The sequence below is a fragment of the Schistocerca serialis genome, chromosome 8 (assembly GCF_023864345.2).
Source record: "Schistocerca serialis cubense isolate TAMUIC-IGC-003099 chromosome 8, iqSchSeri2.2, whole genome shotgun sequence".
NCBI classification, from domain to species: Eukaryota; Metazoa; Arthropoda; class Insecta; order Orthoptera; family Acrididae; genus Schistocerca; species Schistocerca serialis.
The window spans coordinates 314,872,702-314,889,790 of NC_064645.1; the positions used below are offsets into that span (position 1 = coordinate 314,872,702).

At 41.6% G+C, this 17,089-nt stretch overlaps 1 protein-coding gene across 4 annotated transcripts in view; it reads right to left on the reverse strand.

Moving 5' to 3' along the window:
• LOC126416477 (myosin-2 heavy chain-like) overlaps nucleotides 1-17,089 on the reverse strand; it is a 123,907-nt gene that overhangs the window by 41,426 nt on the left and 65,392 nt on the right. For all 4 annotated transcript variants that reach the window (XM_050084215.1, XM_050084214.1, XM_050084213.1 and 1 more), the window contains 3 exons: nucleotides 6,968-7,177; nucleotides 6,750-6,851; nucleotides 6,524-6,636 (listed from right to left, as the gene is read on the reverse strand). In XM_050084215.1, coding sequence (XP_049940172.1) covers nucleotides 6,524-6,636; nucleotides 6,750-6,851; nucleotides 6,968-7,177 — 425 coding nt within the window. The remainder of the gene's footprint in view (nucleotides 1-6,523; nucleotides 6,637-6,749; nucleotides 6,852-6,967; nucleotides 7,178-17,089) is intronic.

Consider the following 17,089-nt stretch of genomic DNA (forward strand, 5'->3'; position numbering starts at 1 on the left):
AACTCAAACTCTGAATGACCGATGGATCAGGAACTGGCGGATAAAAATCGGGAGTGGGCGCCGAAGACCCCACTGATGAAGGGTTAGTAAGATGTGATGGCGCCAGGCCGTGTCATAGGCCTTGCGAAGGTCAAAAAACACTGCAACCAAATGGCGGCGCTGGGAAAAAGCCTGCCGAACTGCGGATTCCAAGCGAAGTAAATGATCGATTGGATATCGTCCCTCTCGAAAGCCACACTGGTAAGGGGACAATAGATCCCGAGATTCGAGGACCCAAGTGAGCCGACGGGCTACCATCCGTTCAAGTAACTTACAAACAACATTGGTCAAACTAATTGGCCGATAGCTGTCAACAGATAGGGGGTTCTTACCAGGCTTAAGGACAGGAACCACAATGCTATCCCTCCACTGAGAAGGGAAGTCACCCTGGAACCAGATACGGTTAAACACCCGAAGAAGATGTTGCCGTTGTGGAGCACTGAGATGTTGAAGCAGTTGGTTATGAATGGAATCTGGGCCAGGGGCCGTATCATGAGAAGAAGATAGAGCAGAAAGAAATTCCCATTCAGTAAAACGTTCGTTGTAAGATTCTGGCTCACAAGTGGTGAAACATAAGGTGAGAGCTTCAGCCTGCTGTTTTTGATGAAGGAAAGCAGCTGGATAGGAGGCTGACGCTGATGCCACTGCAAAATGGGTCGCAAGATGTTCTGCGAGAACTAATGGGTCCGTACAAATGCCATCTGGGAGGTGAAGGCCTGGGAGGGTGGACTGCCGATGGCAACCTTGGAGAGAGCGAAGTGTAGCCCATACCCGTGACAGAGGGACAGTGGAACCAAGGGAAGAAACGAATCGTTCCCAACATATCCGCTTGCTCTGTTTGATTAAATAATGGGCTTTAGCGCGAAGGCGTTTAAAGGTAGTAAGGCTGGCTACGGATGGGTGCCTCTTGAAGTGTTGCAAAGCTCGACGGCGATCACGGATGGCAATGGCAATGGCCGTACTCCACCACGGGACTTGCCGGCGACAAAATGGTCCAGATGAGCGCGGGACAGCAAGGTTAGCAGCGCGAACAATCGCGTCAGACACGTCACGTAGGACGTCATCAATACAACCCGACAAAGAGGGAGAAAACTCGACCTGTGCAGTGTATAGAGGCCAATCGGCGCAGTGGAAAGACCAATGAGGTAACCTGTCCGTCGGGGAGCGGGAAGGGAGCGTGATAATCAACGGGAAATGGTCACTATCACAAAGGTCGTCGTGTGGCGACCAGTTTAATGAAGGGAGGAGAGAGGGAGAAGAAAGAGAAAGATCAATGGCAGAAAAGGTACCATGACCAGCACTGAAATGAGTAGGGGAGCCATCATTAAGAAGGCACAGGTCGTGGTCTGCAATAAATTGGTCTATAAGAAGACCTCGTCGAGATGGAAGAGCACTGCCCCACAAAGGATGATGAGCATTAAAATCCCCAAGGAGGAGGAAGGGAGGAGGAAGTTGCTGAAGAAGGGTGGTTAAGGCAGCAGGTGTAAGTGTCCTGTCAGGAGGGAGATAAAGATTGCAAACTGTGACTGCAGAGTCTAAGTGGACCCTAACAGCAACCGCTTCCAATGTAGTTTGGAGAGGAATCCACGTGCTAGGAATGTCTGTACGGACCAACGTACAAACGCCACCAGAAGCCCGCAAGGGTCCGACCCGATTTCGACAGAAAACACGGAACCCACGGAGGGTCGGTGAGTGAGCATCAGTAAAATGAGATTCCTGGAGAACCACACAAGCTGCAGAGTAGGACGAAAGAAGGGATTTCAATTCCGGAAGGTGACGATAGTAGCCATTACAATTCCATTGGAGAACCACAGAATGATGGGTTAAATGAGGGCGGAACACGCTAAAACCAGTCATACCGCCGGGTCCCCACCCGTCACTGACAAGGAGGGGGCGACATCCATGAACGACAGGTCAGAATCCGGTTGTGAAGTCGGGGAAGGGACCTCCGGTGACACCAGAGGCTCTTTGTCCCGGGACTTATGTTTCTTCTTCTTTTCAGGCTGAGAACGAGGAGGGCTGTGTGGCATAAAGGAGCCAGCTGCAGCAATATCAGGAACAGAAAGAGACCGGGTGACCTGCAGACCCACAGCCCGCGGCTCTCGCGGTCGCCGCGCGGCAGCAGACCTTTGACCTGGAAGGTGCCGGGAAGGGGCATCTCTGGAGAGGCGCCCTTGACCGGCAGACGCCAAAGGAGTGGGACACTTCTCCGGCTGGGGAGGGGGAGCAGCGCCCAGAGGAGAAGGTGTGGGAGCCGCAGGGGAGGGGGGGAGGAGAGGGGTCCGGGATGGGAGTAAGGAAGGGGGAGGAAGGGGTGAAGATGTAACCAAGGTGTAACTAGATGTCATGGACACAGGGTGCAGTCGTGCATATTTCTTACGGGCCTCTGTGTAGCTTAAACAATCGAGGGACTTATACTCCTGTATCTTTCTTTCTTTCTTATATACTGGGCAATCTGGTGAACGTGGAGAATGACTACCATGACAATTTACACATACAGGAGGGGGAACACAGGGACTCCCCTCATGGAGTGGACGTCCACAGTCACCACAGAGAGGGTCCTGAGAACAGCGAGAAGACATGTGGCCAAAACGCAAGCACTTAAAACATCTCATAGGAGGTGGGATGTACGGCTTCACATCACAACGATACACCATAATCTTAACTTTCTCAGGAAGGGTATCCCCTTCAAAGGCCAGGATAAAGGCACCAGTATCAATACGATTATCTTTACGACCCTTCTGAACACGCCGAACAAAGTGAACACCCCGCCGTCCGAGATTGTCCCGAAGTTCCTCATCAGTTTGAAGGATGAGGTCCCTGTGAAAAATCACACCTTGTACCATATTTAGAGACTGGTGAGGGGTAATGGACACAGGAATTGTGCCAAGATGGGTACAGGAACGAAGGGCCGCAGATTGGGCAGCTGAAGCGGTTTTTATCAGCAACGAACCCGACCGCATCTTGCTCAGGGAGTCCACTTCGCCGAACTTGTCTTCAATGTGTTCCACAAAGAATAAAGGTTTGACACTGGTGAAAGTATCTCCATCAGTCCTGGTGCAAACTAGATAACGGGGGAAAGGTTTTGCCCCTAGACGACGGGCCTGACCCTCTTCCCAGGGGGTAGCCATGGAAGGGAAGGCCGAAGGGGCAAGAGAAGCAGCACTTGAGGAATCAGTACCACGCAGAGAGATGGCCGCAGAAGAACGGCCAGAGTTTTGGACCCGTATGCGTTTCATCTGCATAGCGTCCGCCCTGATACCACCCACTCCGATCAGGGGCTCTCCTCACGGGCGCCACCCAGCCACAGCAAGGGCCGTCTGGCACGGCGGCCATTGCCGGGAGTTCCGATGCTCCAGGATGACGAGCAACCACTCCAAGGCATGCATGAGGAGGTCACAGCTCAGGTATCAGAAGTGTGATCCCTGTGTGTTCAGGGGGCTCAACCAAAAGGGTACATAGCGACCCCACCACACGGGCTGGCTACCGTGCTGGCTATGCACCCTAGCATCAAACAACGACGTGAAAGAAAAGGTGGAATGTACTAGGAGGGCGCACGTCGAAGACACTAGGTAAGGTGCTCTTCCCCAAATGGCTCACACTACAGAGGAGAAATTTTGTAATGGAGGTCAAACCCCAGAGGGGGACCAAGGAATGCCAAAAGGAGGAGACGATTACGCAACAAAGCCGGAGTGTAAAACCAACAGAACCAAGAGGATAGCAGGGCCAACATAAGTAAGGACACCAATAGAGGGAAAGGAGAGGGCGAGGGGAAAGGAGCATGGAGGGGAAAGGAGGGGAAGGGAAAGGAAATGCAGCCCGGGAGAGAAAGAAGGCTGCAGTGGCTCGGGGCCCCGTGCTCGCCACGCACGTATCCACAAAAGAGTTGTGGACCCCCTGGGGGGAGAACGATTTGAAGTGGAATGATCATATAAAATTAATTGTTGGTAAGGCGGGTACCAGGTTGAGATTCATTGGGAGAGTGCTTAGAAAATCAACAAAGGAGGTGGCTTACAAAACACTCGTTCGACCTATACTTGAGTATTGCTCATCAGTGTTGGATCCGTACCAGATCGGTCTGACGGAGGAGATAGAGAAGATCCAAAGAAGAGCGGCGCGTTTCGTCACAGGGTTATTTGGTAGCCGTGATAGCGTTACAGAGATGTTTAATAAACTCAAGTGGCAGACTCTGCAAGAGAGGCGCTCTGCATCGCGGTGTAGCTTGCTCGCCAGGTTTTGAGAGGGTGCGTTTCTGGATGAGGTATCGAATATATTGCTTCCCCCTACTTATACCTCCCGAGGAGATCACGAATGTAAAATTAGAGAGATTAGAGCGCGCACGGAGGCTTTCAGACAGTCATTCTTCCCGCGAACCATACGCGACTGGAACAGGAAAGGGAGGTAATGACAGTGGCACGTAAAGTGCCCTCCGCCACACACCGTTGGGTGGCTTGCGGAGTATAAATGTAGATGTAGATGTAGATCCTGGAATGGTGTCCTACAGGTAACGTCTGGCGTGCTTATACTTTGTATAGTCTGAGCATCTTCTTTCTAATGTCGCATCATCAGCATACTTCTCATCAGTTTTAGTTTTTTTTTATGCTTAGGGTTAGTACTGATTAAAGGTGAGCATGATTACAATAATTGTGGCAGGTTTTTAAAGAAAACTTTATAAAACTGTCTCTTACCCAAAATCTTGTCTTAAATCTGTTAATTCATCAATGAATGAATGAATGATGAATGAATATATAAATAAATTCCTCTTCCCTCTTTTTGCAGTGTAATACTAGGCTCACTGTTGAGTGACAAATTTGACTTGGACCTTTGTTCACAGAAGCTTGGAAACCATAAACAAGAGCTTCACCAGCAAATGTGACCTCATAGGTATCTCTAACTCTTTAAGAGATAGATTATACATTTCCATCTCGATATCTATATAAGCTAACAATTATGACATCTACATTTAGCCATATACAACTCCATTCTCTGGCCAGCTCAACACAGTGAAGGCCAACAACTACCTTTTAAAACATTAAAGTATATTTGATAATATTCTTGCAATTCTATTCTTTTACTTCTGCAAAATGTCTTCAATGGTATAACTATGAAGAAAAAATGTACATAGACATTTTCAGCATTGCAGAAAGTTTCTAATTCAACTAATGTTAATTTACATCATAGTTGGTGATTTCTTTTTATTGTTACTGTCTATGAACATTTTCCTTTTGGAGTCTTACTTTTAGTAACATGCGAAGTGAATAACGTGTTACAGATTTATGATGTATAAAATGAGCACTCCTGGAGAGCGCAGAGCCAGCAACATCGAATTGGTAGATCTGCAAACGCACAGAAAATCTGAACCTGTTTCCCGAGAATAATCATTTATTTATTTTATTTTATTATGTCAAGTTCCGTAGGACCAAATTGAGGAGCACATCTCCAAGGTCATGGAACATGTCATTACATGAAATTACAACATAAAAGTAATAACACACAATAATAAAATGTTTATGAAGGGGGGGGGAGGCCACAAGTTTAAGCAAAAGCATGTTGGAGTCAAAAAAATAATCATGCTAGGGACCAGGAAGAATTTGATAACACTGGACACTTCTTATTGTTAACCTTGTAATTGTTGGAACAGCATTATTAGATTGTATCGGTTACCACTTAGAGCTTATTCAATGTAGATGTTTATGATCTGGTAATTGTTAAAGGATGTGAATGTGTCACTGCCGTACTTTTCAGTTCTGCCTCGAGTGAATTGAAACCAATGTTAATTGGCCAAGAGAAAATAATTTATGCTTATTGAGCATAGAAGAATTACAGCTTTTCTGCACAATTAGTGGGAACATCAGTAAGCTACAACCAATTCTGGAAGTGGTTCTTATTTCCTTGTTTGGAATAACTGAAAAGTAATTGAGTGGAAAAGTAGTCTTCGAGACAGTAATTTTATTTTTGTTTGGAATTTTGACTGAGCTAGACATTAGGGCTTGTGTGTACAGAATTCTTCAGAAATGAACAAGGATGACCTGTAAGATTATGTGCTTGTATTCCATTAGCAAATATAAACCAAAAACTTATTAATTATCTTCAAAAGAATTACTGTATTCTGTATTTAATTAGTTCCTTTTGCTTTTGAGGTGCTATCACAAAGTATGATTTCTCCCAATTGCTAAATGAGAAGCATGGGTATTTAAGTTCATTACTAATACCAAATCATCTTAACCTACAGCCTTCAGCCAGAATAATGAATCTTTTAAAAAAGATCAGAAGGGGTTTTGAGCTAAATTACACAATGCTATGCCATATAGTACTGAAATTACAGCATTACTTATGAGCTTCTGAGCCAGAGAACTGATCTCTCTCTCTCTCTCTCTCTCTCTCTCTCTCTCTCTCTCTCTCTCTCACACACACACACACACACACACACACACACACACACACACACACAAACATTCATTTTTAAATAAGTAGTGCATCTTACCTCTCTTCCCTCAGTAAATTATCATAAAATTTCCCTGTCTCATCATCTTGACCACGAACAATGGGTCCAGCAGCTTCTTCCTGATCCCATATTTTTTGTGCATCTTCTAGATCCTGGGACAGTCGTAACAATTATTAGGAATTTAAACATTTATTTGCAGTAATTTGTTTTTCATTTTTACCAGTCTTACTAATTAGAAAGCAACAAAGGAAAGCACTTACATTACCTTTATGCATCGTTTGTATGTAGTGAGTTGCAGTTTTAATTCTTCCGTTGATCTTTGTTCTTTGGCATGTTCTAGTTCTTCAGACATTTTGGCATTTTCTTTCTAAAAATGGAGAACATTTCTTAAGTGCCCTATATTCCACTCAAGCAAAAACAATTAAGGATAATGATTTTTTATTGTGACAGCTGTAAATTCTGAGAAATGTCAACAGTACAGACCATAAGTTTCCGAATCTCAAACACTGTCTGGGAATATGTGTTCTGTAAAGCCAAAAGCTGCTCTTTCTGCTTCTTGGCCTCATTTTTCAATTGCTGTCGACTAACTTCAACTTCAGCAAACAGTGAGTTTCCTTTTGAAGAATGATTGACCACCTTTCCCTTGAGCATTTCAAGCTCACCTTTCATTATGAGATTTTCTTCCTGAAGAGCCTACAGTATAAAATAGAATTATAAGTATGATACTGCAAAGCCTACTCCTAAATGATATAATACTTACAGACTAATAAATTAAACTGAAGCTGTCCCCAGTACTTTACATTCTTACTCTACCTCCATTCTACTCACACTAAAAAAATATCTACAGGGTGAATCACCTGAAGCTTGCACTGCAAGAGAAATGAATATGGCCTCCATGGTGCTGTAAACAATGTTTTTGACTTTTTAAACGTTTATAGTATGTGCTTTTCAAATCGTTCTGTTTAAAGGAATTGTAAATGTTCGTGAGTTTCGAAGAACATCGTCATTACTGATGCATGCATACGAAGTCAGATGTCTGCATTAACTACTCATTCTGTACCAGGGACTGGACCTACCACGATCATCCAGAAATGTCGTGCTGGCTCAATAGGGCCTACTTTGCTTTGTTCAGTTACTTCACATTTTGCTGAAGTTCGCCTGGATTCGAAGTAAACAAAACAATGTTGTCACCCACAGTTTGAAGGTGGTTCAGGCCACTGAAGATGCCTTGCAGAAAATAAAGGCATCATAAAGGCGTCATCATCCACTCAGGACCACACATTTACAGTCCATGAACGGTGACGTTCCATCTGCCAAAGCCAATCGGGACCGTCAACAGATCAATAGCGCGTGTTTCAGCGACTGATAAATGTGGCTTCATCACTAAACAAGATACACAATACATCTGGAGTAGCCTGTCTTAATGCCCACGTACAGAAAGTAACATGATTCTCATAATCGTTTCTATGCAGCTCTTGGTGAAGAGAGATGTGATAGGGATGGAATCTATGTCAATGGAGAATGCGTAGGACACTTGTCTGACATGTCACTTCCTCAGGCAATTGTGCAGGAGCTAAATTTCTCCCTCTTCAGTCATCACTATTTCCTTTTGTTGTCGTCTAGATGTTACACTATCACTTTCGGGTAACTGGTTGAAGAGGTTGATGAATAATTGCCGAGATGGTTGACATTTACTGGGATATCTTGACAAACATTATACAAGAACAAATTGCATTCTTCCTACACACTCTACACACCATGAACATGTCATCATTTTTGGTACTTGTAAATCTCATCATCCACTCAGGACCTACTGCTTGGATTGACTGACTGGCAAGTCACAGTGCACTCAAGGAACACAAAAGCACATGTAAGTAAACATGATAACTTTGTGTTGAGGAACTAGGCAGGTTGAATGGCACCAAAATAGGTAGGTGTGTAAACTTTCCAAAATACGATCTCATAAATGGTTCGCACTAGAATCCTGCAACAAACACCACCAACATTCAAATTTACCCCTGCCTTTAGTTTGTTAATGTCAATAGGCATTGTCACATTTAAAAAAGTGTGTCTGCACAAAACATATTTATTACAATGTGTTTACTGGACAACAATACGAGCCCTGACTACCAATTTATTCTGTGAAAACCACAGGTCAATAACACTTTCCATTTCCACAATATTTGCGATGTAAGATTTAGGTGATTCACCCTACGTATAAAAGCACTTAAAGCTGTCACTCTACAGCAAGTAATTCACTATAATAATGAACAATTAACACTACCTTAAACAAGTCAAAATAACAATGAGTAATCAAAATATACTTGTGGACCCATGGAAAAAGCAGATAGATATTTAATCCTAAGTTAATGAAAATTACAGAATTTTATTGCTCCAGTGATGGACAAAATAAGTTTGACTCCAATTGGCAAATAATATGTTTATCATTAAGACTCTTTTCTGATGAAGATTGCATGATCAGGCTTCACACAGTTATGTTAAACAAGATTTGTGATAATGTGATGGCTTGTTCCTTTCCATTTAACTCACTCTGTCCTAACAGACCAGACCTTTCTGTTAACAGACCAGACCTTTCTGTTGTTCCACAATTAAATATTCTAGAATATTTTCGATTGATAATTTAAAAATACTAGCTCCAAAAGGACAATAGTTCCAAGTTGAGTAGGAATCTGTCACAAACTGATGAATAACCAAGCAATGAAAGTGTATTATTTCTGAGAACTTTCCTTGCTTGTATTTGGAAACATGCTCAGTTTCAAGACTTACATACAGACATCGATCTATTGAGGCACTTGTCTAAACTACTATTAAGTATTGACAATGAAGGAGTTTAATACTGCTACATCTGATCACCCAATTGTTGGGCACAATTACTGAAATATTTATTGTATTCTCGAAAGAGGCTACATATTTACAACATCTTCCTGTTCCAGTACTTCCTTTGCATAAACAGACTTTACAGCACATCAAAGTGATGAACTTAATTCTAATGTTAAGCAGGGTACCAGGTACAACAGCATCTATCAATAGTTATTCTTTTGTGGAACCTAAATACTGGTCTTTGCGTAAGATTATTATTACTATATTGCTATTATAATTATTATTATATTCCATCCTGGATTTTCCATTGTTTGGTCTTTGCATAACAGTAGTCCAAACCTTATTTAAGAAATAAATAAATATTATGTAATTATTTTTTGTATGCAGTCCAGATACACAGTGAAACCCCACACTAAAGAATCATACCACTCTGCTACAGCCGGAACAAAACAGCAAAGCCCATTTACTCTTTATCAACGGTTTGTGCCATTTTGTTTTGGCTTCTCTGTGGGGATTCTACTGTAATGTGGAGCAAGGATTACAGAATGTACCAGACAGCAGATGTGTACTGTGGAGGGGGGGACTTTCTTTTTTGTGATAGTTAAATCTGTATGACTACCCCTCAATATTACAGCAATGGTCCTAGATATGGCATACAGAACAATTAAGTTGGCATGGGCAGGAACTCTTAGTGACTTTACGGATTCCCATGTTCCAGGTCCGTTTACTAAATCATTTTAGGATTTTTGATGTTTTTCTCTCACATCTAGTAATAATAATAGCAAAAATGTGGCAGCAGAGGATAGGTATTAAATTACAATTACTTTCATCTTGTTCTGGCGTGTATAACCCTGATTATGATTGGTTGGTTGGTTTGTAGGAATTAACCCTCTGGTGTACATTTTCAGTGCAGTGGACAGTTATTAATAGTCACTTCTTTGGTGTTTTCTATCAGTCGTGATGCTGCAAATGCACCCAGGGCACAGCACCAGCAGGGAATATCCACTGGAATGGACTGCATACACTTTCACCTCCGGACTGATTGAGAATGCCAAAGAAGCAACATTAAAAACTGTTCACTGAAGTTGACATGTGCACCACAGGGTTAAGGGAATAAACAGTGAAGTCATCAGTCCCCCGTTCAGGAGACAGTCCATCAGGAGTTAGTGATGTCAGCCACAAACTTGATTTGCTTCTGACAGTATGTAGGAGTAGTAACATTGAGATACTAAATGCAAAACTGATATCAGAGATGATAAATAATTTAAAGAGAGGTAAATGTCTATGGATATGCCAGTCTATGAGGGTTCCCCAGCACTAATCTGTGGTGGGGTACACACCACCCAAATCTTATCCCCTCCCTCCCCCACAACCCATTAAGAGCTAAGACAGAGTGGAAGAAAATAGGCCTTCTAGATAGAATATTCACAACAGTAAAAGTCAGAAGGCTGAAATCATAATAAACATTTGTTGGACAGAGAATTAATCATATCAGTACTGAGTAAGGCCAGCCAAGTGGCCTGAGCTCTGCATGCGACAGGACCTGTCTCTCCCACACGATACCTATGGGTAAATTGCTAAATATAAAAATGATTCCATTCCATTGGAGGAAGCATAAAGCCCTGTTGAACCATTCTTGTGACATCAACAAGTATCGAGGTTAAGGAATCCTTAAGATATCACATTCATTTAAGAAGCACTCCTAAAAAGTAAAAGTGGGTGAAGCAGAAAAATGGTTACCCACAACCAAATGTAATTAAAACAGAATAAAAGAGGGACAATCATGGCAGCTAGCACAAGAGGTATGACTGAGGGCCCCTCTCCCAGAATGTGATGGAAGACATTCCAACCCAACGACCATGTCTCCACTCCAAAAGCAGTTTAAAATATTAGCTCTGTGAATAACCAGTTTCTCAAAGGAAACAAAACTATCTTAACTGTCCATATATCATCCACCAATGTTAGAGGCAAAGAATCTGGAAAACCATGCTTGGCATAGGTAGCCAGGAGGAGGAGGTATACTACCAGAACGTGCGCTACTGTCTAATGCTAGGCAAGCCTCAACACATCAGACAAAATTTAGGCCTAATCTGGTATGACGAATGCAGGAGTGACATGGGATGGTAGATTCCTTCTATGCGGAAAAGAAAAGGGAGCATCATGCTGCCATAGTCTCCTTGTTAGTGTAGGGTTTATTAGAGGGGACCGTGGCCCACCAGATGTCTAATTTGCACCAACAAATACGCACTATGATGTATCGTGCAGCGTAACTTGCTGTGACAGTGCGAGAGAGAGACAAAGATATTGTTTATTACTCTGTGGCGGACAGCGCTCACATAATTATTCTTAGGATATAGTTTTTGTTTGTTCTGGTTAAGAGTAATTTTTAGTAGAGGAGAGCCATTCTTGTGACGTAAAAAAAATCGACGCCATTGCGAGTTTTTGATTCACATTGTAAAATATAAGTGCATATGGAAGGAAATCAGTTAATAGAACAATAAAATATTGTTCATTTCAAGAAGGTACGTCTTATTATACACCCAGCGATGTACTGCTATTGTGATTTACTAATAAACACCAGTTGAGAACAGTTCCGACGGGAGCGTTCAGTTCTAGTGAAATAGTTCGATGTTTTCTTCAGAAAAGAAGTCACTTCATGGATCATTCAAATCCACAATAGTAACTGGACATTTCTCAGAACTGAAAGCAATCTGATTGCTATGCAACAGACCCCCAAAGAATATTTCTCCGTATTTTGGTTACCACTTTCAGCTCAACACGGTATCTGCAGCATCTGGAGCAGATTTCTACAACAGCGGAAGCGTGTAATCGCCATCAGTTTCACACACCGCCCTGTGTACGCTGTATGTATTTACCCACAACAGTGAACATACAGTTACTCACACAAATAGAAAGACAATACTAGGTGGTGTGGGGAAACATTTCAGTATAATGGCCCTGTAGAGCTAAACAGTAATTAGCCTAGTAAGAAAAGGAGTCGTTATAAATGTCTACCGTTAGACAGGACACGATCCTGATACAACACTCATAGTGAACCTGCAATACAAATATGTTAGTAATTTAGTAAGTAATGTTTCATTGTGTGTATATATGTCTAGTCTTATAGAGTAACTACATTATGGTCCTTTGTATGTTTCATGCTAACGCTAACGTGCGGGAGTATCTTGTGAAGAGAACGAGTGCGCCGTCCCAGCAGCCGAGCAGAAACTTCAAAAAGGCCAGAACATTTGAATTACTAGCTTTCTTGAGCATTTATGCATTGTAGTGACCCCTCATGTTGAAATTTTCTAAGTATAAATAGAGTTGCTATATTACTTTTACTAGAATTCCAGTATTTCAGTAGATATAGTAAGACAACATTTTATGTGTTATCTATGCACTGTTTTTGTGTCACATTGTAAAGTGTACATTAACAGCATTAGGACATTAACGTTTTTGCGTGTGTAAAAGTTTAATAGTCACTTTTGTAGGACTTATTTAGAGGAGAAACTGTCAATTGCTCATTTACATGGTGATAACTAGATCTATGTTCAAAGCCAATAAGCAAGCACGCATCACAATGCCACAAAATGAATTAAATAGTGTGAATGCATCGTCAACTAGTGCCACAGAATTTAATACCGCCGTAGTTAGCGATATGTCGATTACGGCTGAGCAACCAGCAATAATTAATGTGCTCATGCCGTCGACACAAACGGTTGCTAGTTCCGACATTCATATGTCGAAAGTAGTCCAGAGAAATATGCAGCAACCAACAAACAACATGAATTTCATCTCTGACACAGACGCGTGCGAAAACGAAATGACTGTACCGAAAATTGTGTCGGTACAATCCTCATTAAGCCCAGTGCAATCGCCAATTGCTGAGAATACCGATTTGTTATCCCAGCTGATGTCAAGTTTGACTGTCATAACACAAGGGATTAAAGCATTGGAAACCACGCAATCTAATCTTGCAACGGCACAATCCACGTTTGCAAACGACATGAATCGTAGATTCCAGGCATTGGAGAGTGCGCAATTTAATTTGGCTCAGGAGCAATCTAATAAACTAAAAGAAAAAAATGATAAGATTACTGAAAAATTCCAGAGTTTGGAAACAAAGCAGAGTCACTTGATTACCAGTCAGGCACAACTCATAGTTACACAAGAACAACAGTATCAGGAATTAACAAACAAATACAAAGACATCTTATGTCGTCAAGATACACTAAATCATCAAGTGCAAGAAGTTATTCATGTACAGAACACTATTGCACAAGACGTGAATACAATTAAGCACGATAACGAGCAAGCTGTCATTGAGCTTACTCGGAGGATAGACACTCTCAGTCTCGAAGGCGAGAAACACATAGAGAAACTTTTCAATGAACATAAGATCGCATTTTCTAAGGACATTGAAGATTGGGCGAAAGAGCAAACCGAGACAGTGCGAAATTATGTTGACAAAACCTTGAAAGAAACGGTTTCTAACGTGCAAGTTAACAACGAAGCTGCACAAGAACAACTTAAAGCAGAAGTTAAAGAGATTAAGGAGAATATAGGAGATGAATTTTCTGCTTGGAAAGCAAAGATAGAAAATACATTAAAAGCATGCCAGCAGGGTCTAGTTAATACTAGAGGGGCACATACTACTTGCAGTTTATCAAAAGCAGACATTATTCCTGATGAAACCAGTGAAACCGAATCCATGCAACAATATCCATGTACTGGTGCATATTTACGTAATCAACCAGAAACAAATTATCGAGATTATCATTCACCGCGTAGTAGCCACCAGAATACACATGTGACTATGAATGAAGAAAAAATGCTTAAATATTGTCAATTCCAGATATTTATTTCCGAAAGGAAGTCGATCAATCCCGTGGTATTTATCAAGCAATTTAAAGGGATATTGCCGCGAATGTGGACTGAGCAACAAAAAATTATGTACGTTGCAGGATTCATACATGGAGATGGATCGATGTGGGCGTCAGAAGCATCCGATTGGTGTCAAGATTATGACCAATTTGAACGCGCTTTCTTGCACAAATACTGGAATAAAGGTGTACAAGAAAGACTACGTAAGGAAGTTTTTGACCCACAACCTTTTCCTTTCAAAAATGGATCTCTAAGAAAGTATTTCGAGAAGTATATAAATAAAAGTAAATACTGGAATGAACCAATCCCGACGCAGGATATCATTCGAATATTAAAGGGCAAACTTCCACTTGAAGTTAAGGAAAAACTTCTACATGTGCCTGAACAACATGTGGAAGATTTTCTAGCCACATTGGATTCAATAGACATTCTGTTCGAAGAATCTCGTATGCGCTATAACCAACCAAGTTACCAACCTAACAAATACAATAGTAACAACAAACAGTATGGAAACAAACCTTTTGCACACAATTCACCAAACCCACAGGTGAATTATTTCCAGAAAAACGTGAAATTTGGTAACGAAAATCCCGACAAGTGTAATCATGACCAACAATGTGAACAAACATATAAACGGAAATGGAGGAAGAATAATAAGAAGAGGAAAGGATACTATCAAGAAGGGAATTATCAGCAAAAACGCCGATATCAGCAACCAACCCATGAATATCACAACCAACCACAAACTTCAGGTTGGGTACCAAATGATAATGCAAATGAATGGAGAAATCAACCACCAATAATAACCGACGTAACGGAGCAGACATCTACTAATAATGGACAATCGTCAAACTAAACTCGACTGTCAGAAGCCCCGACGGTGCAGTCGAGGAAGTTTTCAGGGGCGAAAATTCGAGCATCAAATTTTTCCGGTACAATGAAGGCAGATTATTAATGGAAGAACTTCAGCAGGATATGATGCCTTGTCAAGAGGAACATATCACTGTACCTGTTGCGAAAATTCAGGCGGCGATTGAAGGCATTACTGTGCAAGTTACTTTAGATACAGGAGCAGCAGTAAATGTCATTTCTGAGAAGTTATTTCAAAGAATACTTCAGAAAGCAAATCCACCGATTTTTCCTGTTCAATGTTGTAGAATTGTAGGTCCTACTGGTCATAAGTCTTCTCAGGTTAAAGTGCAGACTCAACTCCAGTTAGATATAGGAAATGTAGCTATAAATTGCACGTTCCTTGTAATAAAAAAATTGGTTGAGGACTGTATCCTGGGTATAGATGAATTTAGAGAGAGAAATTGGCATATCGATTTTTCTCTAGGCCGTGCCAGTTTTACAATAATGGATCAGAAACATCAACTGAATCTTCTCAGGGAATATAGTACCCATGGAAAGTATTGTCAGGGACGAAAGCTGCAATTAAAGTGGATACATAGCAAACCTGTACGGTATTGCCAAATTAATTACTTGCAACCAGTTTTAAACCCTGAAGATATGGTATATGAAAAGCTACAAGAACCTGAATATTTGCAACAACACCAAAGAAAGCAATTATATGATCTTCTACAGGAATATCATGAAGTCTTTCAAGAAAGACCTGGTGTAATCAAGGGATACACATGCCATTTAAATGTGAAAACACACCAAGTTTTTTGCCGTATTTTTTATCCAGTACCGTGGCACCAACGAAAGGCAGTTGATGCGGAAATCCACCAGATGCTTGAATGGGATCTGATCGAACCTTCGACGAGTCCATACTGTAGTCCGCTTCATGTTGTCTCGAAAAAGGGAGGAAAAGTTCGTCTCGTGCTAGACGCACGGCAGATAAATAAGAATATCATGCCCGTGCGAACTCACCCGGAAAACATCGATGAGCTAATTCAAAAGTTCGAGGGGATGAAATACTTAACAAATATTGATTTGAGAAGTTCATTTTGGCAGGTGGCTCTAGACGAACCATCAAAAAAGTACACCGCATTTGTACATGCAGGTAGAAGCTATCAATTTAAGGTTTTACCTTTTGGGCTAAACGTGAGCTCAGGAGTTTTTATAAATGCTCTAGATCATGCATTGGGACCTGCACTTCGAAGCAATTTAACTTTATTTGTGGACGACATGCTCATAGCTATGAGCACATGGGAGGAGCACGTTGATTTATTGCGAAGAGTGTTAGAACGTTTCAAGGAAGCAGGCATAACCGCAAATCTGCAAAAGTCCCATTTTGCTCGAGATAAAATCAAATTTTTGGGTCATCTTATAAATGAAAAAGGCATCTTACCGGACTCCGAGAAACTAAAGGCAATCAAAAACTTTGCAGTTCCAACAACAAAAAGACAGTTAAAGGGCTTCCTTGGAGTTGTCTCTTTTTTCAGGCGTTTCATTCACGACCACTCTATTAATGCAGAACCGTTGTACAGCTTGTTGCGCAAAAATACTCCGTGGGTGTGGACGCAACAATGTCAGAATGCATTTGAAGCAATAAAACATGCCTTAGTCAATTCACAAATATTATATCATCCGGATATGAGCCAAGAATTCGGTTTAATGGCAGATGCTTCGGAAATTGGAATAGGTTCACGCCTCTTCCAAGTAAAGATGATAGATAGGAAATCAACTTTCTGTCCAATAGCTTTTGCTAGCCGACTCTTAACTGCTTGTGAAAGAACATATACGACTACCGAAAGGGAAGCATTGGCCGTAGTCTGGTCATTTAAGAAATTTTACTATTACTTATATGGAGCGAAGACAACAGTATACTGTGACCACAAAGCGTTAAGTTTTTTGCAAACATGTAAATTATTACATCCAAGATTAGCAAGATGGACGCTCTCACTCCAAGAGTTTCAATTTGAAATTAAATACCTA